This window comes from Gastrolobium bilobum, unplaced genomic scaffold (genome assembly GCF_033153095.1).
Source record: "Gastrolobium bilobum isolate Gb01-03AN ecotype WA unplaced genomic scaffold, APGP_CSIRO_Gbil_v1 utg1383, whole genome shotgun sequence".
In the NCBI taxonomy this organism is placed as follows: Eukaryota; Viridiplantae; Streptophyta; class Magnoliopsida; order Fabales; family Fabaceae; genus Gastrolobium; species Gastrolobium bilobum.
The window spans coordinates 30,383-58,226 of NW_026899537.1; the positions used below are offsets into that span (position 1 = coordinate 30,383).

A 27,844-nucleotide genomic window follows, 5' to 3' on the forward strand; every position below is an offset into this window, starting at 1 on the left:
AAACCCATTAGTCTCTTTTTAAGTCTAGATTAGGAGGGAATACATCTTCGCCTCATATATGTCTTTATCGGAAAATATAATTATTGGGTTATTCAAATATAATGAGTCACATATTGGTTGGTATTGGATTAAGTGAACTGCATATAAAGAAGAGGATCATGAACTCAATGCCTTACTGTTTTGGATTGTGATATGGTGTCAGACCCACTTAATATGATTGATTTATTTTAACTTATTGGTGGTGGTCTTCCGTCACGAGCTCCTATTGGACCCGCATGATAGTGGTATCAGATTCAAGTTGGGCTCGAGCTAACTTGGTAATTGACTAGAGGCGAGTTGAATACTTGGGTCTGGGGTACTCGGTTGAGGGAGAACACACTAATGTTGAATTTCACTAGGGTCTAAATAGGCTAGGCTAGGCTTTGACTTAAATAGGTTAGACCTGTGTAAAAAATCTTTTAGCCTGGTTTGACCTGTTAGCCTGAGTAGACCGAAATTACAAGTCTTGGCCTAGGCCTGTTAGCCTGTTTAAGCTTATTAAACATTCAATAATTAAAAAATAACTAAAATAATATTACGTTATTATTCAAAATTATTAAAATAATAATTTTATTTGATATAAGCCAGTATGTAGGCTTATAGACCCGACATGTACAAAAAAATTCTGATATGGTGGTGTAGCCTTAACCATTGGTGGTGGTGAGTAATACCTTAAGGTTTGGGTTGAGACATGACGTCAGACTCACTTGATATGGTGGTGTAGCATTAACCATTGGTGGTGGTCCCCTGTCACGAGAATAAATATTTGGTACTATTGTTGTACCTAGATTCAGTGCATCTCATCAATGAAAGCATTACACATCAGAAGAGAGAGAAAAATTCTGACAAAAAAAATAATTTAACTAACATGTAATATTTTCATTGGTGGGATGCACCAAAGATTTATTCCTGTCACGGGCTCTCCTTGAACCCACCTGACAATGGTATTAGAGCCGAGTTGGGCTTGGACTAGCCTGGTGATTGATGTGATGAGTCACACATTAGTTGGTAATGAGTTAAGTGAAGTGAATATAAATGGGAGGACCAATGAATCTAATGTCTTGAGATTTTTGGTTGAGACATAATGTCAAATCCACTTACTACGATTGATGTAACTTAACTCATTATTGGTGGACCCACCACGGTCAATAATATTAGTGATTTTGTTGGGTAAGAATGAAAGTTCATAATAGTGGAGAACTACCAAATAGAGTAAGCTGCAACCCACCATTAATTTATAGTTCTCTTCTATCATGAACTCCTCTCTTTATTTAGCAGTGGTATCAGAGGCAATGATGAGTGTAATTAAATTTCAATGAAAATATTGAAAATTCAAATGCTAGTAATAAAATTTCAGATTAATTAAAACTGAGAAAATTGAGAACCACAAGATTTTAGTTGAAATGTGATGTGAGATCCATGGTGAATTAATGTTTAGCCAATCAATGATAATTCTCCCATACCATTAATCTCTCTTCAGTGTCAAATTATTTATAAATAAATGATATTATTTCACATGATCTGAGATCATGTAATCTAGGAAAATCCACTCCCATGCGGAAAATATTTTGTAGGCGCGAAATATCCTCCCGTCACATTACTTACTTCCCTTTTGTTTTATAAAATCTAAAATTTGTGAGGAAGTTATTAATTTTCTGCTTGATTCCTTCACACAATAATAGTATAGAAAGACGACGTATGTCATTTATACCGAACAATAAATTGCAGTGCGCATTATTAGATAGTGACCTTGTACCAATGAGCTATTCCATTAAAATACAAGTCGAGAAACGCGCATGCACATGCTGGACAGTTTGCCTTCATTTGAACCACTTTTAAAACAGCATATAATAGTAATACTAATGCTAACCCCCAGGATATGAAAGTGACGAGGGGTTATTTAAAACTGCTTCTATCATTCATTGAACATACAATTTTCTAACCTAGTGCTGATTTGCATTTTTCTAATCAAATTGACAATTGCCATAATCTATTTCATTACATTATGTAAAAGTTGAAAGTCGAGAATGGCTGCAACAAGGTTGATTTCTGTTGATATTTTCCTCCAAAAAGAAAAAAAAGAATTCAAAAGGTAAATTTCTTCTCCGAATTCAATTTAATTGTAAAAACCCAATGGAACTCTAATACTAAAGTTTTTTTTTTCATTCACTAAAACCTTAGTTAAGCATAATCAAGTACGTACCACTTGAACTAATCCCCTTTGGTTACTAAAGTTCTTTAAAACTAGCTTCAAGAAGATCTATATCTTGTATGAATTTATTGTTGGGTTTGTCGCCCATGATGGATCCGGCCCAAATTAATGGATGCCATAATCTCTTATTTATAAGGGCAAAAAAAATTTAATTATTGTATTTTAATTAAATAATTGTGCATTTATTGCAGCTTTGGAAATAATTACGGATCTATTGCACAATGTGACGCCTCATTTCGGCGTCACATGTGACGCCTCATTTAGGCGTCTCTCACCTGAAAGAAGACGTCCCAGTGGGGCGTCTCTCACCTAAGGTTGACACGTGTCATTTTTTTTTCAAAAAAAATAATAATTTAATCATAAAACTTCTGAAGGCCATAACTTTTGACTCGGGTATCCAATTCAAGTAATTCTTTTTTTGATTCCACATAAATTTTCGAGATCTACGCAATGACATCTAATTTGATATATTTTATTTCTCACAAACACAATTTTAATTTGTAAGAATGGTATTATAAGAGCAGTTAAATCAAGAAGCCTCTGAGTTCTGGGTTTGTGATTTAAAATAAAAAAATAAATAAAATTTTGATTTGTGATTTAATTTTTTTTATAATACTTTTTTTATTATAACAAAATTTTGGTTTATGATTTAATAAAAATTATTATTAATAAGGAAAACAAAATAAAGATTTGATTTGTGATTTAAACAAAAAAATCAATTCGAAAAATCTGTAGAAATAAAGAAAATAATTATAGAAATATTCTAAATCTCTAAGGAAGAAGGATATTATTTTTGAAATTAATGATAAATGCTATAAGCTTCTGGATTATTATTCGTGGTCTGAAATTAATGATGGATTATGAATGTTTTTCAAAAATAAAATTACTTAAATTAGGCGTGATTGCCTCTTGATTGAAACCCAATTTAGACGTGATTGGTGACGTGTCAAGTGTTGACACGTGTCATATTTTTAAACTCAGAAGCCTTTGAGTTATGCGTTTGTGATTTAATATAAAAAATAAATTAAGATTTGATGTGTGATTTAATTTAAAAAATAAATTTTTTTATTTTTATTATAAAAAAATTTGGTTTCTGATTTAAATTAAAAGTAACAATTATTATTAATAAGGAAAACAAAATAAAGATTTGATTTGTAATTTAAACTCAAAAACCAATTTGAAAAATCTGTACTAATAAAGGAAATAATTAAATAAATATTCTAAATCTCTAAGGAAGAAGGATTACCTAATTTAAATTTAAATTATGTTTGTGAGAAATAAAATATATCAAATGAGATGTCATTGCGTAGATCTCGAAAAGTTATGTGGAATAAAAAAAAGAATTACCTGAATTGGATACCCGAGTCAAAAGTTATGGCCTTCAAAAGTTTTATGATTAAATTATTTTTTTTTTAGAAAAAAAAAAAAAACACGTGTCAACCTTAGGTGAGAGACACCCCATTGGGGCGTCTCCCCTGAGGTGAGAGACGCCTAAATGAGGCGTCACATGTGACTCCCAAAAAAGGCGTCACATTGTGCAATGGATCCGTAATTATTTCCAAAACTGTAATAAATGCGTAATTATTTAATTAAAATGCAATAATTAAATTTTTTTTGCTTGTTTATAAGATATGCTTAGATGCTGAAAAAGAAGAAAAAGAAAGAGAAAGAGAAACGTTCAAGAGTAAAGCACAAGTCAAAGACAAAAATTCTTTGAGAAAGAAACTCAGCGGCCACCGCTGAAGAAGAAGAAGAATACCCTGTTGAGTAGGATTCTCTATCCCCTTTACAGAGAGAAACACTTGTGTGAAGCACTTGTGAGTAGATCCATCCTTTAGAAGGTGAAGTCCTCTAGTTATTAAGTCAGAGAGAATCTTTTGTAAATTTCATTGTTCATAATGGACAATTTTCTGGACTTGGTCATGTGGTTTTTACTTTTCACATCGAAAAGGTTTTTTCCACGTTAAAATTTTTGGTGTTCTCTTCCTTCTTATCTCTATTTTTAATTTGCTGTTATTGTTCATTGTCGTTTCCACAAGCCGACTTGAAAAAGACCGGGCTAATTGAATATGAGGCCGAGCTAAGAATTGCAGGGCTCCGAGACACAACATTTATTAACAAGTTGGTCAGCAAAAAAATTAATATATTGTATTTAAATAAAAAATTAAGAATTTATTATAGTTTCGAAAATAATTACGCATTTATTGCACAATGTCACGCCCGGATTGGGCGTCACCAGTCACGCCTAAGTTAGGCGTCACCCATGAGGAAGTCACGCCTAAGTTAGGCGTCACTCATGTGGTGTTAACATGTGTCACAAAAAATTAACATTTTAACCGTAAAACTTCTAAAGGTCATAACTTTTGACTCAGGTATCCGAATCAAGTAATTTTTTTTAATTCCACATAACTTTATGATATCTACGCAATGACATCTTATTTGATATATTTTATCTCTCATAAACACAATTCGAATTTGCAACAATGGTACTATAAGAGCATTTAAATCCAGAAGCCTTAGAGTTATTTTGGAACCAACACCAAACGCAATCTTCTTTTTAAAAAGAGTAAGTACATTTTTTCATCCTCAAGAAAAAACACAGGGTCCATTTTAAGGGAAAAGATATTGTAACAACCAATTAGTATTACTACCAATCAATTTCACCGTTAGATCGATTATGTGGATCCAACAGTTATATTTATTTCCATCTTTATATAGTTAGGATTTTTCATATTTAATATTTTATATTTATTTCCACCTTTGTATGGTTATGATTTTCCATATATAATTCTTTCACATTAAATATAGGGAATCATAACCATACAAAGATGGAAATAAGTATAACCGTTGGATCAGCATAATCGATCTAACGGTGAAATTGATTGGTAGTAACACTAATTGGTTGTTACAATATCCTATCCCTCATTTTAATCCATTAAAAAAAAGTCGACTTAAGGTCCCTCATAAATTCAAAATAAACCCAATTAATTGAAATCGTGGTCCTTCAAAAATTCAAAGAAGACCTATGTAATTTTTTTGGCTTGGAAGTCCGAAGCAGGTGATTTTTTTATTCCACATAACTTTTCGATATCTACGCACTGGAAAATTTTCGAAAATTTTTCGATATTTACGAATTCAAAAATTCACCAATCTCTCTCACACTTTTATATTATTGTACTTTCTTTTCTGACAATATTATACACTATTTTTTTTCAAACATTTGGTATAAAATATATATTTTACTATGACATTAAGTATTCTTATTTATAGATAGACTAATCCACTTTGGTGCCATCATTAATTTCAGACCACGTCTTACAAGATAAAGTCTCTTTGTTACAAATTCAAATTATGTTTGTGAGAGATAAAATATACCAAATGAGGTGTCATTGTGTAACTCTCAAAAAGTTATATGGAATCAAAAAAAGAATTACCTGATTTGGATACCCGAGTCAAAAGTTATGGCCTTTTGAAGTTTTACTGTTAAAATGTTAATTTTTTGTGACATGTGTCAACACTACATGAGTGACGCCTAACTTAGGCGTGACTAGTGACGCCCAATCCAAACGTAACACACTGCAATATACGCGTAGATAATTTCAAAACCATAATAAATTCATAATTCTTTATTTAAAATGCAATTAGTTAATTTTTTTGCCCAAGTTGGTCACATCTTTTACCAAACCTTGGACACATATATAGTAATCAAATATGGGTCATGGTCATCCCGCGTAGTTATAAACCTGACTAACTAGAAATATATATATAATAAATGTCTACTCTAGTTAATTAACTATCAGAAACTCATCTTATTCTATTCCCACCAAAACTATTATTATATTAATAATAATGTCAACCTTCCTTCTATAAATTGCAATCAGATCTCTAACTAACCAAGTTCCAATCATGTACGCAATGGATGTTCACCACCAAGACACACAAGTGAACATGAATGATTTTGAGCTACACAACTTCATTGCCGATCCCAACTTTGATCATCAGTTTATCAATTTGATTCGAGGGGGCAATGAAAGTTCCATTTCTAACTTCAATTCTGACCTTATCAATGATTGCTTCGTTGATAATCAATATCCCCTTTCATGTCCTGGAAACCCTTTTGATCAAAACAGTAGTAATGCTGTGAGTGCCTATGATCCCAGCTCTACATTTAACTCCTTCTCATGTTTTGATGATGATGTTAAGGGAGAAGGAGAAGAAGAAGATGAAGAAGAAAATGATGAAGAGGATTCTTCTGCAACCACTACCACCACCACCACTACCACCACCACGGCAACTGGAACCGGTGGTGATGCCAAAACAAGGCTAAAATCTGATAGGGCCAAGACTCTCATTTCTGAGAGGAGGAGGAGAGGCCGAATGAAGGAGAAGCTTTATGCTTTGCGTTCTTTGGTTCCCAACATAACTAAGGTATGTGTCCCCATTTCAATTAGATTAGTTAAGCAAGTAAAATTGTTATTTGAAGTCCTTTATCTTTTCTTAATGAAGGCCAAATGATGGGTCATAAAAAGATTTCGCATACTAATTGCTAGAAATTACAAAGATCTCACATCCAGTGATGGAGGGAGGGATGAAGATCGCCCCCTTCAAATTTATACATTGTTTTAGTTTTTTTCTTTCTTCATAGGAATAGTGATTATCCCCTTCAATTTTATTGAAGTCTTGAATTGGTAATATCATCCCTATTTTTGGGTCATATAGATATGTATAAAAAAAAAAAAATACTATGGCTCACATTAGTTTCATAAACCTCTCTATACCATGTCATGTTGCAAAGATAATATTGTCATTTAATTAATATGTATAGTTTTTCTTGCAAAAAGTTAGGTTCATCGTTGAGACTGCTAGGTGAACAAAGGTGGATACAGTTGGCTAAGGGTTTGGTCCATATCCCTTAAGGGTGTGAATTCAAACCTGTTGACTGATGTGAGGACTTTATTGATGGGTGATATGTAATCCCTTCCGAAATCCTCAAAGAGGTTTAGGAATCTTTTCTGATCTTAGGAATACCGATATCTAACCTCACTTAAACTTTTTGTATAAAAAAAAAATAATTGAAATGGCTAGCTCTGTTAAATGTCATATAATTAAAAACAAACTTACTGGGGATGTATTAAAAAGTTTAATTAAATCTGACAAGCTTTATATTTGAGATTGAAATGTAACTTATATATATGTATATTATTTTATCCACAGATGGATAAGGCCTCTATAATTGGAGATGCAGTATCATACGTACATGAGCTTCAAGCACAAGCTAAGAAGCTGAAGGCTGAGGTTGCAGGACTTGAAGCATCCTTGTTAGTGTCCGAAAATTATCAAGAACCAACTAACAACCCCGTAAAGGTTCAAGTCACCCACAACAGGGCTCCAATCAGCAAGAAGATCATGCAGGTTTGTTTGACAATAAAAATTAAAAATTAAAAATCCTTTCAACTCCATAAGTTTTTAGTTTGTAACAACATTTGTGTATGCTGCTTTGTAGATGGACATGTTTCAAGTAGAGGAAAGAGGGTATTATGCCAAAATAGTGTGCAATAAAGGAGAAGGGGTAGCTGCCTCTCTATACGGTGCTCTTGAGTCTCTTGCAGGTTTCAATGTTCAGAATTCAAACTTGGTTACAGTTTGTGACAGTTTTCTACTTACGTTTACTTTGAATGTAAGCTATACTCTCCTTCCTATTTAATCTTTCTAATTTGTTGAAATGAGTCTTCGTTTTGCTTATGGATTTGGTCATTGATGTGTTGAAAACAGGTAAAAGGGTCTGAATCAGAAATTAACCTGCCAAATTTGAAGCTATGGGTGACTGGGGCTCTTCTGAACCAAGGCTTTGAATTCATGGCATCCTTTCATGTTTGACTCACCGCATGAAAGTGTGTGACGTGAAGGTTGCATTAGAATGATTATGATTGGTATTGACACAAGTTTGAGCCCCCATCACCTTCTATATAATAAGGAATGGTTGTCTCTTGTTTATTATGTGAAAAATCTCACTTCATTTATTAATTCATATTATATCAATGGTCAGTGATTAATACAAGGGGTTTGCATTTGTCATTTAACATGATACAACAAACTTTCCTACACACACAACATTTTGTGGGGCTCACACTTTTTGAAGAAAAAAGAAAAAAAGAAAATTACAGACACGCAAAACGAATCTCTATAACATTACACAATCACTTTTCCTACAACGTAACTCTTATAAAACTCTTAATATAATCACTTTCTCTTCTACTAGTATTACCATTCGAATCGTAAAATCTAATTTATGAGTGAATGGTTAAGATATTACAAACGACGTGGTTAAAAAAGAAAATCCATTCACGTATAATAACAGTTTCACATATTATATACACAACCGTTGCTGCTACTTATGTTCGGGCATAAGGCATCTGCATGTTTATATAAACTGCCCTTAAAAGTTTATGTACGGGCAAAAGAATTTCCTTCAACTGTGACTAGAGTAATTGGAAACCAACAAAACCGGGATTTTTCTATTACAAGAAGAATCATAAAAATTCTTCACCTGTAACGTAACACAGAAACCTCTATTTAAGCAGCGTCACTCGTTTTCTCGTGGGAAAATAAAAAGATTTGAAATCAAAATCGTGACGACAATTTCTAATGTATCAAAAATAAATTTATGTTAAAACTAATGAACTGATGGACATCCAAATTATCATATTAAGTTCATTATCATTTCATAAGGAAAATCGAAGTAATTTAGCTTAAGACATTTAGGAGTAATTTACGTATAAGAGGATACAAAATAACGACATAGTTTGTTTGTTCCCCTCCAGTGTTTGTTGGCTGAGAACGTAAGGGCCTAAACAAAGTTTCAACATTACCTAAAGAAAATACAATAAAAGTCTTTCACAATGACCATTCATAGGCTGCAGTCAAACGATTTTTTATCACCTTGATGATCAGCAAGCTTACACCAAACTAAGAACTAAAAACACAACGACGAATTTAACATCACGCATAACACTCATCGTATTGCCTCAAACAAAACTACGGCACTAAATGCCCATTCCCCTGGAAATCAAGTAAAAATCAAGAAACAGCAATGCGCCTAGTTTTTCCTAGCTAGCTCCTGCTTCACCCTTTTACCCTTTCGGTATAATATTGAAATGCATAGGATCAATGTCATTGCTCATTTATTGTTGTGCTTCATGTTGAAGAATAAGATCAAATCATAACAGACAATATTCAGTATCTTGGCTACATGATCTTCTATGTAGATGACGCCATCCACCCTTTCATCAAATGCAACTTTGAGGAGATTCACCTGCAAGCAAACTTCACCTTCACAGTAAGTCCGTGGCAGTTGAATTTCGATAATAGGAAGATCTAGTGGCATTCGTATGAACATAAACAACCAGCATACTAGAAAATAATAATATGACATTAACAAGGTCTCCGAAGCATCCTAAATATTATCGGGACAATAATTCTTAACGAGCCCAAGAATCACATGAGACCAAATAATGGGTTCTTGTATTAGTAAATCAAGAGTTATTCCTTGACATCTTATTTTGGCAACAAATCAATTAATCGGTTCCACTCTAAATTCAAGAGTTGCTCATCCAATTTAGCCAGGACAGATGCAAATAATAAGCCATCAATCAACATTTCTCCTAAACTGCATGATCCATCAAACTGCACTTTTATTTGCTTATTTATTTTGTTACAACAAACTACACAACGTTGATAGAACATCTTAATTAGTCAGATTGCTAACAAGCTACAGATGAATATCCTAGCAAAACACACAACAAATTCATTGTCAGGAAGGCCAAAGAGCAAATCTTACAATAACAAATGAAATTCTTTTGAGAGCCGGCCGTTGAGAACATAAGTATAAAAAATAAGGACTGCATCTAACAACACGTACCATTACTAGGATCATTCTAATTCTGTAGTTATTGATGCACATAGATTCCCCCCAATCGTAGAATACATTCATTTGTAAAGGGCAGTATCATCCAAATCGATTGAACTATGGGTCTGCATTTATCCACATGAGATTATTATACAAGAGCAGATGAGCGAGCTACAAAGCCCCCACAGGGCTGTAAGTAACCAAGAGGTCCAAAATTGCACCCAATAAAAAGGGTGGCAAGTAAGTATAATCAATTCACATTATCAGACCTTACTACGATTAAGCAGGTAAATCCATGTTACCAGTTCATGCCTGGATGATGATTTACTCCATGTGTTTCCATTATAGCTTAGTAATTTCATTCTGGACCATACTCATCATCCATAAAGTTCCTTGTCCTGAATCTCCAATCACAACTTTATACATATGACCTAGCAACTGTATAAAAAAAAACTATAATTCAAATAATATAACAAAGTGCACCCAGCTTCAAAAAAATACCCAGCATAGCCACAAACACAATTATTTTATGTGACAGCAATTAAATGCATCAATTCAATCAATATTAATGGCCCAATGTTTGAAATGAAACATTAATCACTCAGTTCTTAACCTTCAAATTTCAGACATATAATCTCTAAAAGCACAAATTTTCATGTAATTTAGCCCAAAAAGAAAGCAGAAAACTACATACATTGTTTTAGGGCCAACAACTAAAAGTTTAATCACAACTTATATACACTCTGTCAGGAACGAATGAAGCCAAAAGAAACAACGCACTTATGACAAAGTTTGTACTAGTCCTTCATGGTAGATACGACATATGTGGAAGCCTGATTATCAAGACATTCTTGCACAAGCCTTCCCCTAGATGGGACCCTGCAATAATATCCTCTTGCAAGTTGCTTCCTATGATATATACCTTTTAATCTTTAACTATCACTTTCCTTTAATGAAAGAGACAATGGAACCTCGAAAGGGACACAATAAACCAAGTTTAACTTCATGTAGAACCCTTCTGTTTAGATTTTAGCATCTTTGTACATTGTAGAGTTATAAAATCAATATATCTCAAAAGGCCAATAATAAAACAGAAAATGATGTTAGCATTTTGTAGCCGTCTACTACTGCCTCTTCTTATGAAGGTAGAGAAGAACATATAATCTGGTTTCTGTAATCATATGATTTTTGTAAGGTGCATACTTTTGCCCAATAAATTTTCACATGTCAGCTAAAAGGAAGGGAGGGAGGGTGAACTTTACCTGAGTTTTGGAGAAGCTATCGACATACTTTTCTTTTCACTCTAGCAAGGCCACTCCAAGATTTAGTAAGCTTTTATTGTGTTTGATATCCCTCATCATTCCTCTCCTTGGACAAGATCTGCAGTACCGTGCCCTTGGTGATCCAGGCAGTCATTTCTGGTTGTTGTTCGAAGGGGTTAAGAGGATGCTTGTTTCCATCTTCAAGATGCACGCCATACACAAATGGTAATTTAAGAGTGAGGAAACTCTCTGGAGGTAAGACCACTTGACATCCAAGGCTAAACTGCAATTTTCGTTCACGATCTGGAACTGATGAAGGCAGGCATGATGTCTACAAGGACAAAATAGCTAGAATATTATAGGATTGACCAGAATAATAAAAAGTACAAAAATCTTAATTTTATTTTAGAAGTCCGAACAACAATGCTGGGAAAAGAACAAAAAAGCATGCAAAAAAATTGGATTTAATCAAACATCCCAGCCCTCTAAATTTAACTCCAATCTTGAAACCCATTCAGAGATAGTAGCTAATAAATCACAGGTAACTCTAAATGCTTTCCAGTTCTCTGTTCTTTGTTCATCGCTTTGGTAATTCCAGCAATTACAAAGATGAAACAATGCATTCGACAAATACAACACATAGCAACGCAACTTGGGCCTACAATACATAACTGAAGGTTGTTCTCTCCCATCCTAAAACAGCCATTTCTCGATAATTTCGACTCTTATCTACCTAAAGCCCTTGCATTTTAAATATGAGAACTATTGTTATTTTACATAACGAAAGAAGAAAGATATACCTCAAATTGTACGACAGGACATGTTGCTAGTATCACAGGAAAAGCAGGGGTCACCTACAGAAATGTCTAAAGATTAGGTTGCTAATCTGATAATAATTATGAGAAAATTATTATCCTGACACAAAAGGAAATCCAACATCCATATCATGTAGCAACCAATACATACACTAGCAAAAAAAAACAGAGTTTTCAAACCCCAGGGTTAATGCCCAACAAACAAGAATTAATGATAAACCCCTCATTTTCACCAGTTAATTCAACCTTGAAGATGCCAAATGGTAAAACATAACTCCCTAAAGAGTAATGGGCGGTTTGTAAGATTTTGTTTTAAAGAAGAAAGTCTGTATTTACATCACAAGTTGAAAATATTTCATAATTCACATGGTGCCTTTCTTTAAAAGCATCACAAGCAATATGTTATAGAAACTGGTACCCTATCAATCAGTCATTCCTTACCTTGAAGTGCATCCAATGAAATGTTAGTTTATCTTAACCAATAAAAAAGAAAATGATATAAGTTAATCGAGATGAAAGCAAAAGTTTAGTAGCCTAGAAAGTGATAGCTCATTTGTCTTTTACATAAAGCAAATGTGCAAAAAGTGTTGTTCACGGTGTAAATTACAAACAATGAAAGGAAATTTGTGCAATCCTCATATTTTTTACAATAAAAAATTATGTAAATGACAGAACATGTTTGAGTAACAACATGCATTATATTAACAGGAAAAAAAAAAAAAATCAATGATGCTAACTGAGACTTAGTAAAATGCTTATATCAGCAGCAACTCATACCAGAAAAATCCTTTTCAGCTGTGAGATACCACTGGCAAACTTAACTTTTGAAGTATCTTTCTTATTCCTAGAATGCCTGCAGTGAGGACAGATCATGTAGATAGGCAAGTTTCGATTCAACATGGAGAATGCAAGATCATCACCATCCATGCCAATAGCTTGAAAATCCCCTCCAAGATCTTTCATAAGATTGGGGGTTTTTGATAATACATTCATAGAGGGAAAATTTTGTTCCTTCAGTGGAATGGAAGTATATATTAATCCATCTGAATTCAAATCACCATTAGGGATCATTTCATTTGATTTGTTCACATCTCTTTCCTTATTTATAGATGCAGAAAGAATTTCATTTGCACTTCGATGGACTTTGGCCCAGGAAGCATTCTTGCTTACTTTAGTATGATAGGCCTGATTTTTGCCAGCAGACTCCAGAGAAGATATATGAGATTCTTCAGATAATGAGTATGAAGATCCAAGTTCAGCGAGATGTTCAGCATTTAACAGGAAACGGTGGCCATGGGGGCACTCGTGCTCGAATCCAACATATACTATTACATGTTTCAAAGAAGAATGAGATTTGCTCCTTTCACTACCATTCAAGTATACAGGCACTACATTGCTACCTATCCTCAAAAAGGGGTCACCATCCCTGCAGCTATTATTGCCATTACCATCAACAAGTCCCTGAGTAAATGATATATCTTGAGATTTTTGAGATACTTGATGATCAACGGCTGCATTAACCCACTCTGAATTCTGACTACTTGGCCTGCTTTGCTTCGTACCCTTTTCTGAACCAGATGTAGGCAATTTCCTTTGCTGAAGTGGAGGGAATCCTGAGTCAGCAGCCACTGATCCAGCAACAACCTCAGAAAAAGGTTTTCTCATTTTGAAAATAGGAAAACCTCTACCAAAACTTATCTTTTTATCATCAGCCTTGTTTGTATCTAAAGATGTTCTTTGGTCTTCCACTCCATTCTGCACAGCAGGGTGGGGTTGTCTAACACCAGTTTTCTTAGCATCTGCAATGTATTCAGCCTTGGGTGGCCTAATTACAGAGCCTTGTTTCACTATACTCTCTATTGAACCATTTGATCTCCTCTGTTTTTCTAGGTATATTGTCCATTTTAGAAGAAATTTCTGAGTGGCACAAAATCCACTTTGAAGTAAACCTTTAGAAGATTCATAGTATCTTGCACCCCCAATACGAAGCAAACTCCAAGGGGAAGATTGAACAGGTCCTGCAACTTCTATTTCTGGTAGTTTGACTGCAGGAAGTTGCTTATCACAGTCAGAGAAGCAACTAGCATTAGCTGATTCGAAATCAAAGGGATCAGACTGTAACTGTCGGGAACGACCACAAGCACAGGCATGAAGAAAAAAATAGCCACTGGAATGTGGCTTGGCCGAAGCTCCTAAGTCTGATTTACTGGTCTCAACATCATGCCTTTGATGCATGCATGGTTTGCCCGTCAAACTAACAGCATCACATAGTTGCCTTCCTGATTTCCAAATAGAAGTGCATTCCTCTTCCAACTTTTTTGCAAAAAGTTGCACTGCAGGTCCTTTTACCATTGAGCGAAATGCATGCAAAGCCTTATCTAAATGGGCTTCGTGTTGTGAAGTAGGATAACATGTGGGCAAATCTTTCAAATAAATCTCCTTTGCAGCTGGAATGGCTTTTTGGCACCACAAAGTTGAAAACTTAGTGTTCAGCCCTCTACCACTTTGCAACCAAGATACTGCAACATCTAAAGGATTTGTACTCTTCAAAGATCCTTCTACTGCTGGTGAAACAGTGTTCCTTGGACGAGGTTTTCTTTTAATAATTTCAAATTCATCCAAGCAACCCACTTTTGCACAGAGAACTCTACTCAAGATATGATGACTAGAAGTTAACCAAACTTCAAAATTTGGAAGATCAGGAGTAGTAAATGTTTTCCCAGATGCAGCTGAGGCAGCAGCAGCCGCTGCTGCAACAGCAACCATACCGACACCAGCAGCTGAGCCACTGTTGGTATTAACTAGTCCACCTCTCCCTCTCAAAATATCAGATTGCCTGTAAATGAACTCCTTAACAGATATTAAATCTTCTTTGTTTGCACTTTGACCATGGCTCTCAAGCAGAAGGGAATCTGAGGTAGCTTTCCCATTTAAGACATCTTCAACAAGTCCAGTGGCAAACTCAAGAGACTCACCTTTTTGATTTGAAAGCCGATCCAACAAGACAACTGCCCTTGATGCATCAAGTGAAAACAAAGGTGCAGAACTTGAGTTACCCCCAGTTCTCACACCAGAATGAGTTATCTCAGAACCCGATAATGTACGGCATTTCTTAACCAGGAATCGAATTTGTGCTTCAAGAGATGACTGTAATTTCTTCCTAAATCCACCTTCAGATCGACTTGCAGGTCGTGCCAGCACAACTACTGAACCAGAACCTTTAGCAGGCAAGTTTGTCTTGGCTACACTACTCAAACTAGAAGACTGATTAAGTGAAGAAACATCCGAAGAAGTGTCCTCCCCATTTGTGTTGGAATTCAGTAAATTGGAGAAGTCATCGACAAAAACAAACAATGTGACAGGTATGCACTGTCCTGGAAACAAAGAAGTATAAGAACCTAAACCCGACATGAGAGATATGGCCGACGCATTGCGACTCAAGTTACCACCACCTCTACCTGGAGAAGAATTGCTAGCCGAAGATGTAGGTCGCGACGACAACGAAGAAGAATGCGATCTAGACGGCAAGGGTGGTGTAGTTTGGGATCTAAAAAAGGGAGCCATAGCATGCTTGGCTGCTTGTAGCACACGAAAATTCCTTAAAATCCTAGTACTGAAGTGTGAACCCTCCTGAACGTATATGATAACATGGCAAACCTGCATTTCTAAGTTGTCAATTACACCAATTATGCACAATTTATAATTGAAAGTACACACACACACACACACACCCTGCTATATCAAGAAACTAACTAAAACAACAAAATTAGGTTCCTAATCCGTTGGAGGCTGTGACATGGTCTTATCTCACAGTCATGATATTGTAATATATTTACATTAAGACGGTTATAACAGTGAAGAAAATGACTTACAAAGAACATGAAGAGCATTCCCTGGAGGTCGCCGAAGTCGTGCTCTTCCACGACGGAGTCGAATCCCGGCGCGGTTTCCGGGCCGCCGCCGCCGCTGCCGTGAATGGCGGGACAGAGAGTGGAACAAAACTGGAGGAACAGAATCCCCTTATCGTGGTCGTGGAAATAACTGATTCTCCTGCGCTTGAACCAGTCCCTGGCTTCATCGTCGTCGACGAATAACGGCTTGTCGAGATTGCCAGAGGCGAAAACGTTGGAGTCGATGACTCGGTTAATGAGGTGAGCGGAATCGTCGTGTCGCCGAGCAATGAAACCGACAACCACAACGCCTTCGGAGGAGGAGGAGTGAGGTGGAGCTGAGGGATGATCGGAGGTTGAAGAAGAAGAAGAAGAAGAAGATTGAGTAGGGCGAATGAGTACTCGAACTGAAGAGGAAGAGGGAGAGGGAGAGGGAGAGGGGTTTCGTGGTTCCATTAACGCCTTCTTTTGCTTTTTCTAGATTTGTATGGATTTCACCTTCATCCCATTCTCATCTCTCAATTTCTTCTTTTTTGTTTTTTGTTTTTTTTTTTACTTTTAGCACTTCGCACTTTGCACTTCTTCCCCATTTGTAACGTGGACTTTCTAGTTCGAGTTCGGTCTAAAGTCCAAACTGTTAAACTCAAAATTCCAAATAATAATAATAATAATAATAATAATAATAAGGATAAGATTGTAATCCAAAGTATAGAAGAAGAATAGATAAAGTAGGCATGGGAACACATTCATTTATCACCAAAAAAAAGTCAAAAAAAGTAGTTTATCATTTTTACAATTAATTTAAAGGTTTAGTGTTTGTCATTTTAAATGACATAATTTAATTATTGTTCATTTCTTTTATTCTAACGGTCATAATTTATTAGTAATTAATAATATTTATTGTGTCGTACTTATTGAAAAGTCTTACCAAATTCACGCCAATAGAATAAGAAAAGTCATTAAAATCATTATATTTTTTAATACACAATGTTATTTTTCCATTGTTTAAAATTTTGATTGAATATCAACGGATTTGGACGGATTCTAAAATAATATTTTAAAATCCTAATCGAATGTCATATGAATTTTTTTTATCTATTAAAATCCTTATTGAATACCAATGAATTTTTTTGTCTAAAAATAATCCATTAAAATTCTTTAAAATTCCAATCCAATACACCATTTTGTGTTAAATAGTTCGGAGTCTTCACGTGCATCTTGCTTATTATATGGGAGAATTATTTGGCTTTTAAAATCTTTATGAAAAACTTTATCGTTCATTCCATTTTTGCACAATTTATAATTCTTTTGTAACATTGTCAATACAAGTTTACTTTGCAAGATAGTAAATTATGCAATTAAATGCAAAGAATGTTGTAGTGTATGTTTTTAAATTAGGATTAGAGTCGTTAGGCTTGGCAATTGGAGTCAACTAATTGATACCTACTTTCTCCAGTTTCTCATCCCACTTTTTTTTTTCTTTTTTTTGGTAACAACATCCCACTTTTAAATGTATATACGGTGTGCGTTTGGATAAGTTTTTTTTTTTTTTTTAGAAAAGTTTTTTTTTATTAAAAAAAGTCTTTTTGAGTAATTTTATATATTTAGATATCAACTTTTTAAAAAAAATTAATATAGTGCTTTTATTTTAAGTCAGGATTCCTTAAAAAAAAAAAAAAAAAATTTGAAAAATCAAATATTTTTCTTGAAAAACCAATCTTACCTCAACCTAACTCCAATCTCTCCACTTCGTTATCATTATTATTTTCATATATATATATATATATGGAGCAGTATATTCTTACATTAATGTAAGAGTAAGTTTTTTTTTATTAAAAAAAGTCTTTTTGAGTAATTTTATATATTTAGATATCAACTTTTTAAAAAAATTAATATAGTGCTTTTATTTTAAGTCAGGATTCCTTAAAAAAAAAAAAAAGTGAAAAATCAAATATTTTTCTTGAAAAACCAATCTTACCTCAACCTAACTCCAATCACTCCACTTCGTTATCATTATTATTTTCATATATATATATATATATATATATATATATATATATATGGAGCAGTATATTCTTACATTAATGTAAAAGTTTGAAGTCTTACATTCAATCTTGAGCATTGATCCACTTGTATCTAATAGCTTACATAACTAAAAAATTAGAACCCGTAGATATAAGTAAGATCAATTATCAAGATTGAGAGTGTAACTTACACTGGTGTAAAATAATCTTAATCCCATATATATATATATATATATATATATATATATATATATATGAAGTAGGATCCTTTGACATCAGTGTCAAATTTGAAATTTGACACCAGAGCCATTAAATTAAAAAAAGATCTGTCACATGCTTACAAATTAGAGTCGTTAATCTTTTTTAATATCCATATAACCTTTTTATTAAAAAATAATTTTTATATATTTTATCCAAACATAAAATAATTTAAAAATAATTTAAAAAAAAAACAAGTCATAATTTTTTTTTAAGGCCGTCCAAACAAATCTTGTAGGAACACTATCATGTGCTACTACTATGTTTTCACCGATGTATATGTACACACACCCTCATCTCTAAAGGAGTTTAGATTAGGCTTTATAATTATTGTGTAATTACAAAAATAAATTTATAAACGGATTCAATCGCTATTGTTAATATGTGTATATATCCACATTGAAGCCTTAGTAGCTTTTTGTCCTTATATTTATCACACTCAATTTTTTTAGGATGAGACTGGAGTGTACAAGAATCCCTTACAAGAAATTACACAAGGGTAGGGGCTCCATTGCCTCAGTACACAACTTATACAGCTATAAATATCACTTATAATTTTATTTATATTCAATTTTAAAAAAGTGGTACGGTGAGTATGTTATTTATTTTAAAATGTTTGAATTGTTTAGAAAATTAAAATGCCGTATTGATAAATGAGTAGAATTATATTAATAATTTTTTTTTTATCAATTTATAAATTATATTATGTTTAACCGATAATATTTTATTTAAAAATATCTGATCGGTCAGATATAATATAATTTGTAAAAATTTATAAACAGAAAATTTATAAATACATTATTCTCGTTGTAAATACGTAAAAGTTGAGGGTGTACATTTAAATTTAACAACAGCCACGCAAAAAAGAAAAGATTCAAGAACAGATAGAGTGGCATTGAGCATAGACTATACTACCAAATTACCAATGGAAGCAGCGTTCGCAGCCATGGCTGCTCACACCATTCTTTCATTCCAACCAACTCCATTTTCTTCCTTCCCCATCATTTTCAACCTCCCTCCCCAATCCGTAACCGTCGCCGCCACTCCCTCTAAACCCTTCACCCTCGTCGCCGGCGCCGCTACCAAGAAAGCCGTCGCAGTCCTCAAGGGAAATTCCGCCGTGGAAGGCGTTGTCAAGATAACCCAACAAGACAATGGTTCCTTCTCTTCCATTCTTCCCCCTCTTGTTTGCTTTTGCTTATTTCACCTGCCACTCTACCAATTCCTTTAAAAACTTCCATTTCAATATAAGGAGACCCATAATGAAAACTCCATCAAAGGTTTCAACTTTGAACCATTCCCTTCTTCACTTGTAAAAATGGCTGGAACTGCGCGTGAAGTTCCTTTGTTACATTCTGTAGCTGAGAACTCCTCTTTGTGGCTTTAGTTCTCAGCGTGCTAATTACCTATGTGGTGTGTGTAGGCCCAACAACTGTTAATGTTCGTGTTTCTGGTCTTACTCCAGGGCCTCATGGTTTTCACCTAGTGAGTCTCTGAGTAGTTAAATTCTCGATTTATTACTATGATTTTATAATTTTTTTTTCATTAAAATGATTATACCAATATTACAAACGCTTTTATGTTTTTTACTATTTTTTTTAATATTACGATTTTACATTTTATGATTTTTTAACCCCTTTCGATTTTACTTAAAATTTAGATTTTAACAAATTTGGTCTTTGAGGCATTTTGCTTTGTCATCTTTTTTTTGTTTTTAAATCATTTTCTAACTTGTAATATTTTCTAATGTAGCATGAGTATGGTGACACCACAAATGGGTGTGTATCAACTGGTAAGGCGTAACCTTAGTTTATATTTTTACCTTGGGTTTTCTTTACTTTTCTTTTTTTTTTTCTTTTTTTTTTTATATGGTTCAGTTGATGAAGTCAAAAGTGTTTGCTACTTGAATTGAATGGCATGTTTAGGAGCACATTTTAATCCTAATAAACTGAAACATGGTGCTCCAAAGGATGAAATGCGCCATGCGGGTGACCTGGGAAACATAGTTGCTAATGCCGATGGTAATGCATGTTTTCAATCTCTTTCATTTCCCTCTGCTTTTGAATCCCATTTATTTATGTACTCATTTTATCATTTTTTGAAACACAGGGGTTGCAGAAGCAACAATTGTGGACAATCAGGTGTTCTTTGTTTTTTCATATAATTGTCTTTTAATATGGTTTGCAACCTTTGCTCCTTATGTCGGTGGGTTTGAATTGACCTGTAGTTTCTTTTTGATAGTAGCTAATTGTTGTGTTTGGCCTTAAACGTGCAGATACCACTCAATGGCCCCAATTCAGTAGTTGGAAGAGCCTTAGTGGTTCATGAGCTTGAGGATGACCTTGGAAAGGGTAAAGTCATACCTTATACATTTGTTTATATTTGCTTCACAACTCTGTGCTGTATAGGAAATTACTGTTACAAGCTTCAGAATTTTTCTCTCAGAACATGAAAGGAATGTCATGACATAGAACATGAGATTGGCTTTTCTTCCTCATGCTAATATTTTTCTTATATTGCAATAGTGGACTTGTATATTAAGATTCATGCCCAATCATAATTGGAGCATTTTTAGTTTTAGTCTCATTTTCTTTTACTTCCACTTTTTTAGGTGGGCAAGAACTTAGTTTGAGCACTGGAAATGCTGGTGGAAGATTGGCATGTGGTATGGAAAAAAAATGAACTAAAACAATTATATTCTTTCCAAATTCATCAATCCATCCATTCTGACGTGATTATATGTTATTTGATTCAGTTTTTGCTTTGATATTCAAAAAATTACTAATTTTCTTTAACTTTGTGATTACTTTTATTTCTTTCGTAAAATGCCCAAAACTCTTTCTCATAAAATGGTTCCAAAAAAAATAATGCTGTGTCGATATAGTTCAGAAACACAAAAAAAGAAGAAAGAAACACACTCTATATGTAATTTTCAAAATTGTGTATGTAACTCCGCTGAATAAGCTGGGTCCTTGATCTATAACTGGAACAAATCTTGTGTACTACTGCTGTAGGTACATCTTTTCTAAAAAGAGTAAAAAATTGGGATTTGGAGAGAAATAAAAATGAAGATGGTGGTTTAAATGGGATAAAAGTTTCCCCTTTTTAGAAAGAAGGAGCACCGTACCCCAGATTTATTCCTATAACTGATGATTACCATCCACAGCTACGTTGATCAGAGACATGCTTTATTGACATTATATACATAGCAAAGTATTGGTGCATGCTCATATTGGATATAGAGAGTGGTGACTGGAGGTCTAGATAGAAAATCTATATATGATATTAGAGACCTGTAGGCTGCAGAGATGATAAAGTCTTGGAATTGTCCAATAAAAGCAATGAGTAATATATTTTAGATTCCTTTTATGTTGCTCATTGGATATTGAAATTTTTTTTTTGACTTATTTATCAATTAACTTTTGCAGAGAGTCTTCAAACCTAAGATTTGGTATGAAAAATCGTTATCAACTTTTACCATTGATCATCGCCTCTAAAGTATGCGAACTGTTTGTGTGGCGTAAATAGGTCTGTTTCCCTCTAGGGGTGTAGTGTGTCGATGTAACAGTGATCTAGTGAAGCAAAGGTATGAATCTAAACTCAACAAGAGAGTAACCGCGAGTGAGTCTTATGTAAGGCTAAGAATCAGGGGGAAGTGTTGGACACTGTAGATCTTGACTGAGGCTGTATTTTAGTAGAGTAACAACTAGGTGAATATGTGTGCTAAAGGTTCCTCCACAAGGTGGCTTGGAGGATTATCAGCAATAGAGAGACTTTGTGGGTGAGAGTGCTCACTAGTAAATATGGCCGAAACTTAGACCTTAGAAGACAAATCAAATCCGGTCAAGCTGATTCAATCCTATGGAAAAGCCTGAGCAAAATCTGGTCGGCTTTCCTGGAGTCCTTAAGGTGGAACGTTGGTAATGGGAGAGAAGTTGACTTCTGGCTGCATAGATGGACCCAATGGGAGAAGCCTCTGATTGACTATGTCATTACTGATCTAGATCACAGTGAATTCAACAACAGGGTGGCTGATTGGGTGGACAACAACTCAGGGCAGTGGAAGCTGGTCATCCTGAGTCTGTACCTTCCTCTGGAAGTGGTCCAAGCAATTCGCCCCATAATTCCCCCTGTTTGCAATGGGAGGGAAGATAGCCTAGTGTGGAGTAATCCGAGTAACCATAAAAACTTGATCCGAGAAGCTTACAACGGCCTCATGAACTTTGATCCCTCATGTGAGGACCCTATTTGGAAAGCCATCTGGAAATGGAAAGGCCCCCAGCGAATTTATGCCTTCATGTGGACAGTGTACCATGGTCGGCTCCTTACTAATGATTACTCGGCAAGATGGAGTGGCTCCTCAGCCTGCCCATTATGTGCCATGGCGACGGAAACCATTATCCACGTGCTCAGGGATTGCCCCAACGCAACTTCTATCTGGGTGGCTTGGTTTCAAGGGTCCCCACCTGCTGACTTCTTCAATCTGCCGCTAGCTGGGTGGCTCCAAAAGAATCTCAACCAGGGGTGGTCGAACCTACAATGACTGAACTGGATAGACATATTTGCTTCCACTACTTGGCACCTATGGAAATGGCGGAATAGTGAGGTCCATGATCCTCATTTCTCTAGACCAGACCAGCCAGTTATAGTTATCTCAAAGTTTATCAGAGACATCAGGTCTAGTTGGAATATTTCTAAGCAACAGCAGGTTCCTTTGCAAGTCAACTCGGTTGAGTCGTGGAAAGCCCCTCCCTTCGGCTAGGTCAAGCTCAACGTGGATGCATCTATCAAGCCTAACTCGAAGCTAGCAGCGTGTGGAGGCCTGTTTAGAGATGCCAATGGTAACTGGTTATGGGGTTTTTTGTATAAAATTGGCATTTGTTCTCCCCTCATAGCTGAACTGTGGGCCATTTACATGGGGATTAGAGTTGCCTGGTCTAATCGAATTGCTCAGCTGGTGATAGAAAGTGATTGTCTTCTAGCCATTCAAGCGATCAATGGGAATCAGGATAGCTGTGTCTCTATGCAACTTGTGGAAAGCATTAGAAGCTGGAGTACCAGGGATTGGAATGTCATGTTCAACCATGTCAAAAGGGACAACAGTAGTTGTGCTGACACCCTTGCTAAGCTAGCTTCTTCTGCAACAGAGGACTTTGTTATTCTGTTTGATGCTCCTCAGGAGCTGAGTCTTTGTCTAGACTCTGATTCTATCCTTTTGTAGTTTTCTTTTGGTCTTTGCCCCTTTGATATACTAAAAAAAAATAAAAATGGTAAAAGAAGGGAATATATAAGCATAGAAAACTCTCCAATGATAAGTGACTGGGAGTAGTAACCATTTTGGCCCTGTGGACCCCACTAGGTGTGATGCAATCATTCTTACTTTGGTGCATGGGGAGTGAAATTCATTGTGGTGAGAGGGTAATTGTCTCACTTTATGCAGTGGTGTGACTACTTATATGGGCCTTAATGGACCCAGCTTGTGTGGCCGGTCCAGCATCGATAATCTAATTTCATAGTCTGATTCTGAAAAGCTGCTGCTTAGTTTATGTATCTGCAATTGTTGCAATGTTATACTTCAATATCTCTGTATCATAAACTTTATGTTTCTCGTTTGTATTAACATCTCTGTTGTGCTTGCTTTGTTTGCAGGTGTGGTTGGTTTGACTCCAGCGTAAATGCAACTCATGCAACTTGTTTTATCTGTTGTTTGCTTTCTAATATTACCCGTGTAAGCTATGATTCAACATGATATTATATTGCGTGTATAGACTATATGCCTCTAGCATTTTGCTTGTATGAGAACATAGCTATAATGATGCAAAAGAGGCTTTAAACCATGCACGGATGTGCCTAAACTCTAGGAGAGCCCCTAACAGATTGTTACTTATTCGCTTTTCACTGCTCACTTGTGTGTAAATTTTCTTTTGACCAGTTGGAGTACAAGACTTTTTTTTTGCTTAAACGGTTTGAGTTTTGGACTTTAAAGGGAGTGTTTGGTAGGGAGAATATGATAAGAATGTAGGATAAGTGGGGTAGATAAAATATATTAACCACGTTTGGTATGTCTTCAAGTTAGAGAATACCAGTATAATATTCCTCCCATGCATTTCGTTTTCAACTGGGCAATGGAAAAAAAATTTTGCAATATGAAGTGTGGTATTTTTTTAATTTGAGTAATGGAGAAACTCATTTTACGATTTGTGGACAAAAATGTCTTCAAAAAGTCTATATCAAGTACAATTTCTGAACAATAATAGAAGTGATGTAAATTTTTGAAAACTACAATGGAGTGCTAAAATGTACCAATGTTCTAAAACATATGTTTGCTAGCAGTCATTCTAATATTTTAACATTATTTCACCATCAATATGGATAATTTCGTAATTTCATAACACATTCTCATCAATATTTCACTATCAACCAAACATAACATAAGTAAAAATAAACCAACTTTCCTGGCAATTTTTTTCCATAGCAAACACATTTTTGTAACTTATCCGGGTTAAAAAAAATTACTCATCACATTTCGATAATTTTTTTTTTCTTGTAATAAATTTTTTTTCCCATACCAAACATCCCAAAAAGAGTTTGCTTCAAGCCTTCAAATGTGTGGGTAGACAGATAACTCCTTGAGGGACCTTAGTCGTAGCCTAGTGGGCTGGCTTTCATGAAACAAACAGACCTCCATCAAATAAACTTCTAAGCCCATAAAAAACAGAAGAATTTGTTAGTGTTACTAAGGTCATATGGGGCGGTACCTTGCTCACTGTATGGTTCTAATCACAATATAGACTAGTTTATACTAATACAGAAACTTCTCTAATTATGATGTTGCCATGGCCAATTCTTTAGAAATTATTTTGATTTGATACATTATGTATCTCCCCTCTAGCTAGGGATTGTGCTTGCATGAAAATGGAGAAATAAGACAAAATTAATTTTGATTTGATATATTATGTATCTCCCCACCTAACTTTCTCTGTACCTATTATGTATATATACGTGGAATATACTCGTTCTAAATTATTATTATGATACTTAAGCTAAAGAACTGTGGATTTTTTGTGTGGCTTAAGAATGCTTCTGTGAGCATAATGAAATAAGGTGGCATTGAAAGGGTCAGCTAACTCCTTTATCCATTATTAATTATGAGTCACGACTACTTTCGCAAGCAACAACTTTTTGTAGTTAGCAGTTCGGCTTAGAATGGAAGCAACTTGCAATTAGGCATGTACCGGTGAATGGTAACCGTTGAGAAAAATGAGCCATAATAACTCATTTGTTCAAGGATGATAATTCATTCAAGTTTAAAAAGAACAAATTCATATGACACCACCTAACTTCAAATGTACTTTATACATAGCAACAATTTAAGGGTGTCATTTGGTATGGTAGTTTTTACTTTTTACACTTGAAATGCTAATACTTATGTTATGCTCTTACGAGTTTGGCTATTGGTTTGCACTTGCAGTAAGATGTGTAATTTTGATGGAAAAGTTTCCTCACGAGGGAGGCGAGAGAAAATAAAGTGAAGTACATACTAGCTAAGGGAGTGAAATAAAGTAAAGTGAAGTACATACTAGCTAAGGGGAAAAGAAAAAAGAGAAGGTAATTTTAAGAAAGTTTAATTTTAATAGCGGCTCATAATTTAATGAAATAATGTTAGAAAGATTCTTTTGAAAATTATGATTAACGTGTAGACTTATTAAATTATGGGTTCGCTTTTTCTGCAGTTAAGCTCAATACGACGTCGTTTTGGACGGAAATCATGGTGTTTTTGTAATTTTAAATTATTTCAGGATTATTATAGTCTTTATAATTATAATTTTTTAATCTTTCAATCCTAAAACGACTTCGTTTTAGAAGTAAATGCAGATAACTTATCTGCATTAACTGCAGAAATATTTTTCTGTTAAATTATATATGCAATTTTTTATTTTTCCACTTTTTCGTGTGTATATATCTCAATTATGTGTTGTCAATTATGAGACCAGAAAATTAATTTTTAAACAATTACCCAAGTTCTGCCAACTACTAGTTGGTGTCCCGGGAATGGGAAAAGAAGAAAAGGGTAACGTTTAAGATTTTCTTCTTTTGTAAAAAATAAAATTATGCTTGAAGATTTTCATTAAAAAAAACTCAATGTAGAAACGGAAAAAAAAAAATTGGAATAATCATTGCGTTATTTAGAAATTTCTTTACTTGCCAACATTGACAACTAAAAATATTGTTTTCGTCAAGTGAAATACTACATATAGTTATTCAAATTTGACTCCTGTAAAGTGGTTATTCACTTTAAAAAGAAAATTAAAAGTATTATCAATCTCTTAGTAGGAAAATAATTATAATAAATTTATAATTTGTAATGAATGTAGATTATAATACTAATAGTTGATTTTTAACAAAGATAGATATAATTTTTTAATATTTTTTTATATCTAGCCGATTTAATCCAATTCAAGGATTTTTGGGTTCATATTGAGATGGCTCTTCCAATACTAAATTTCTCCATTCTTAAAACTTTTAAACTCTAAAATTTATGATTAATAAAAATAAATTGCTTTCCACTTGAATCAATTATTGATAAATATGGAGACTTTTTATTTTTATTTTCTAAAGTAATAACTCAGTTTAATGTTTTTCATTCTCGACAATGTAAAGATGGCCATTGAAATAATATAATTAGAAAAAAGAAAATATTTATTTTATAAAGTTGTATTTAATTATATTAATTATTTTTACATAATTACTCAAAAAAGGTAACTCATAAAATCATATGTTTTAATTTCATAAAATTACCTTAATCACTTTTAGTAAATGATTGCATTGTGATTTTTAGGCCTTTAAAAGTGAGTATCAAATCTAAGAAACCCCCTTTCTTATTAGACCGGAGATTATTATTTTACTTTTTCATTTCTTTTCATAAAATCATATGTTTTAATTTCATAAAATTACCTTAAACTTTTAGTAAATGATTGCATTGTGATTTTTAGGCCTTTAAAAGTGAGTATCAAATCTAAGAAACCCCCTTTCTTATTAGACCGGAGATTATTATTTTACTTTTTCATTTCTTTTTATAATTGTTTAGGCAGATCATAGGGTGATGTATATTCTACAGATATGCGAATCAAGAACCTCTTAAATTAAAATTGTTTTGTCAAAGCCTGTTCATTCACTAAAAAACAATAATGTTGAATAAAAATCAAATGGTGGTAGCTCAGTTGGCGCATGAGAGCTAAGCAGGTGGGGCAAGAGCATGTGTTCGAATCTCCTCAATATCACTTTTGGGAGGGATTTAAAGCTTTAATCCTGAACTCGTCCTGAATCGGATTAATTGCGAAGCAATGAACCGATTGAAATATTTTCAAAAAAAATAATATTGAATAAAAACAAAGTGATGAATGAGTAGATAGAGTCTTTGTTTGTTATAGTGTAAAT

At 34.2% G+C, this 27,844-nt stretch overlaps 3 protein-coding genes across 8 annotated transcripts; 2 read left to right on the top strand and 1 right to left on the bottom strand.

Moving 5' to 3' along the window:
• Positions 1-6,157: 6,157 nt before the first annotated feature.
• On the top strand, positions 6,158-8,136 carry LOC133291218 (transcription factor FER-LIKE IRON DEFICIENCY-INDUCED TRANSCRIPTION FACTOR). The gene is made up of 4 exons (XM_061489446.1): positions 6,158-6,679; positions 7,466-7,663; positions 7,755-7,928; positions 8,024-8,136. The coding sequence occupies exons 1-4, from the start codon at positions 6,158-6,160 to the stop codon at positions 8,126-8,128; spliced, it is 999 nt and encodes a 332-aa protein (XP_061345430.1). The 3' UTR covers positions 8,129-8,136.
• Positions 8,137-9,051: 915 nt separating this feature from the next.
• LOC133291191 (uncharacterized) lies at positions 9,052-16,652 on the bottom strand. Of its 6 annotated transcripts, none has more exons than XR_009748773.1 (7): positions 16,107-16,652; positions 13,012-15,891; positions 12,220-12,273; positions 11,420-11,750; positions 10,460-10,595; positions 10,170-10,282; positions 9,052-9,563 (listed from the first exon to the last, which is right to left on the bottom strand). XR_009748773.1 is itself a non-coding variant. In XM_061489413.1 (4 exons), exons 1-4 carry the CDS (start codon positions 16,578-16,580, stop codon positions 11,493-11,495), a joined length of 3,666 nt encoding a protein of 1,221 aa, XP_061345397.1. In that variant the 5' UTR covers positions 16,581-16,652; the 3' UTR covers positions 10,966-11,492. The 6 variants fall into 6 exon arrangements, 1 of the variants encoding a protein (XP_061345397.1); XR_009748771.1 differs by having other exon boundaries at positions 10,427-10,595; XR_009748774.1 differs by having other exon boundaries at positions 9,052-9,574; positions 10,427-10,595.
• A 2,619-nt stretch (positions 16,653-19,271) lies between these two features.
• On the top strand, positions 19,272-24,348 carry LOC133291192 (superoxide dismutase [Cu-Zn], chloroplastic-like). The gene is made up of 8 exons (XM_061489414.1): positions 19,272-19,563; positions 19,830-19,891; positions 20,159-20,198; positions 20,332-20,427; positions 20,516-20,547; positions 20,682-20,757; positions 21,018-21,071; positions 24,056-24,348. The coding sequence occupies exons 1-8, from the start codon at positions 19,332-19,334 to the stop codon at positions 24,079-24,081; spliced, it is 618 nt and encodes a 205-aa protein (XP_061345398.1). The 5' UTR covers positions 19,272-19,331; the 3' UTR covers positions 24,082-24,348.
• The last annotated feature ends 3,496 nt before the right edge of the window (positions 24,349-27,844 follow it).

What these genes read in the sequence shown, in the direction of transcription:
- LOC133291191 (XM_061489413.1), bottom strand. Translation starts at nt 16,580, where the DNA reads ATGGAACCACGAAACCCCTCTCCCTCTCCCTCTCCCTCTTCCTCTTCA. An exon ending in AGCTGAAAAGGATTTTTCTG is followed by an intron (nt 12,274 to 13,011) that starts GTATGAGTTGCT and finishes ACATTTCTGTAG; the next exon opens with GTGACCCCTGCTTTTCCTGT. An exon ending in GTCCTGTCGTACAATTTGAG is followed by an intron (nt 11,751 to 12,219) that starts GTATATCTTTCT and finishes TTGTCCTTGTAG; the next exon opens with ACATCATGCCTGCCTTCATC.
- LOC133291192 (XM_061489414.1), top strand. Translation starts at nt 19,332, where the DNA reads ATGGAAGCAGCGTTCGCAGCCATGGCTGCTCACACCATTCTTTCATTC. An exon ending in GGCCTCATGGTTTTCACCTA is followed by an intron (nt 19,892 to 20,158) that starts GTGAGTCTCTGA and finishes TTTCTAATGTAG; the next exon opens with CATGAGTATGGTGACACCAC. An exon ending in TGAGGATGACCTTGGAAAGG is followed by an intron (nt 20,758 to 21,017) that starts GTAAAGTCATAC and finishes CCACTTTTTTAG; the next exon opens with GTGGGCAAGAACTTAGTTTG.
- LOC133291218 (XM_061489446.1), top strand. Translation starts at nt 6,158, where the DNA reads ATGTACGCAATGGATGTTCACCACCAAGACACACAAGTGAACATGAAT. An exon ending in TGGTTCCCAACATAACTAAG is followed by an intron (nt 6,680 to 7,465) that starts GTATGTGTCCCC and finishes TTTTATCCACAG; the next exon opens with ATGGATAAGGCCTCTATAAT. An exon ending in TCAGCAAGAAGATCATGCAG is followed by an intron (nt 7,664 to 7,754) that starts GTTTGTTTGACA and finishes GCTGCTTTGTAG; the next exon opens with ATGGACATGTTTCAAGTAGA.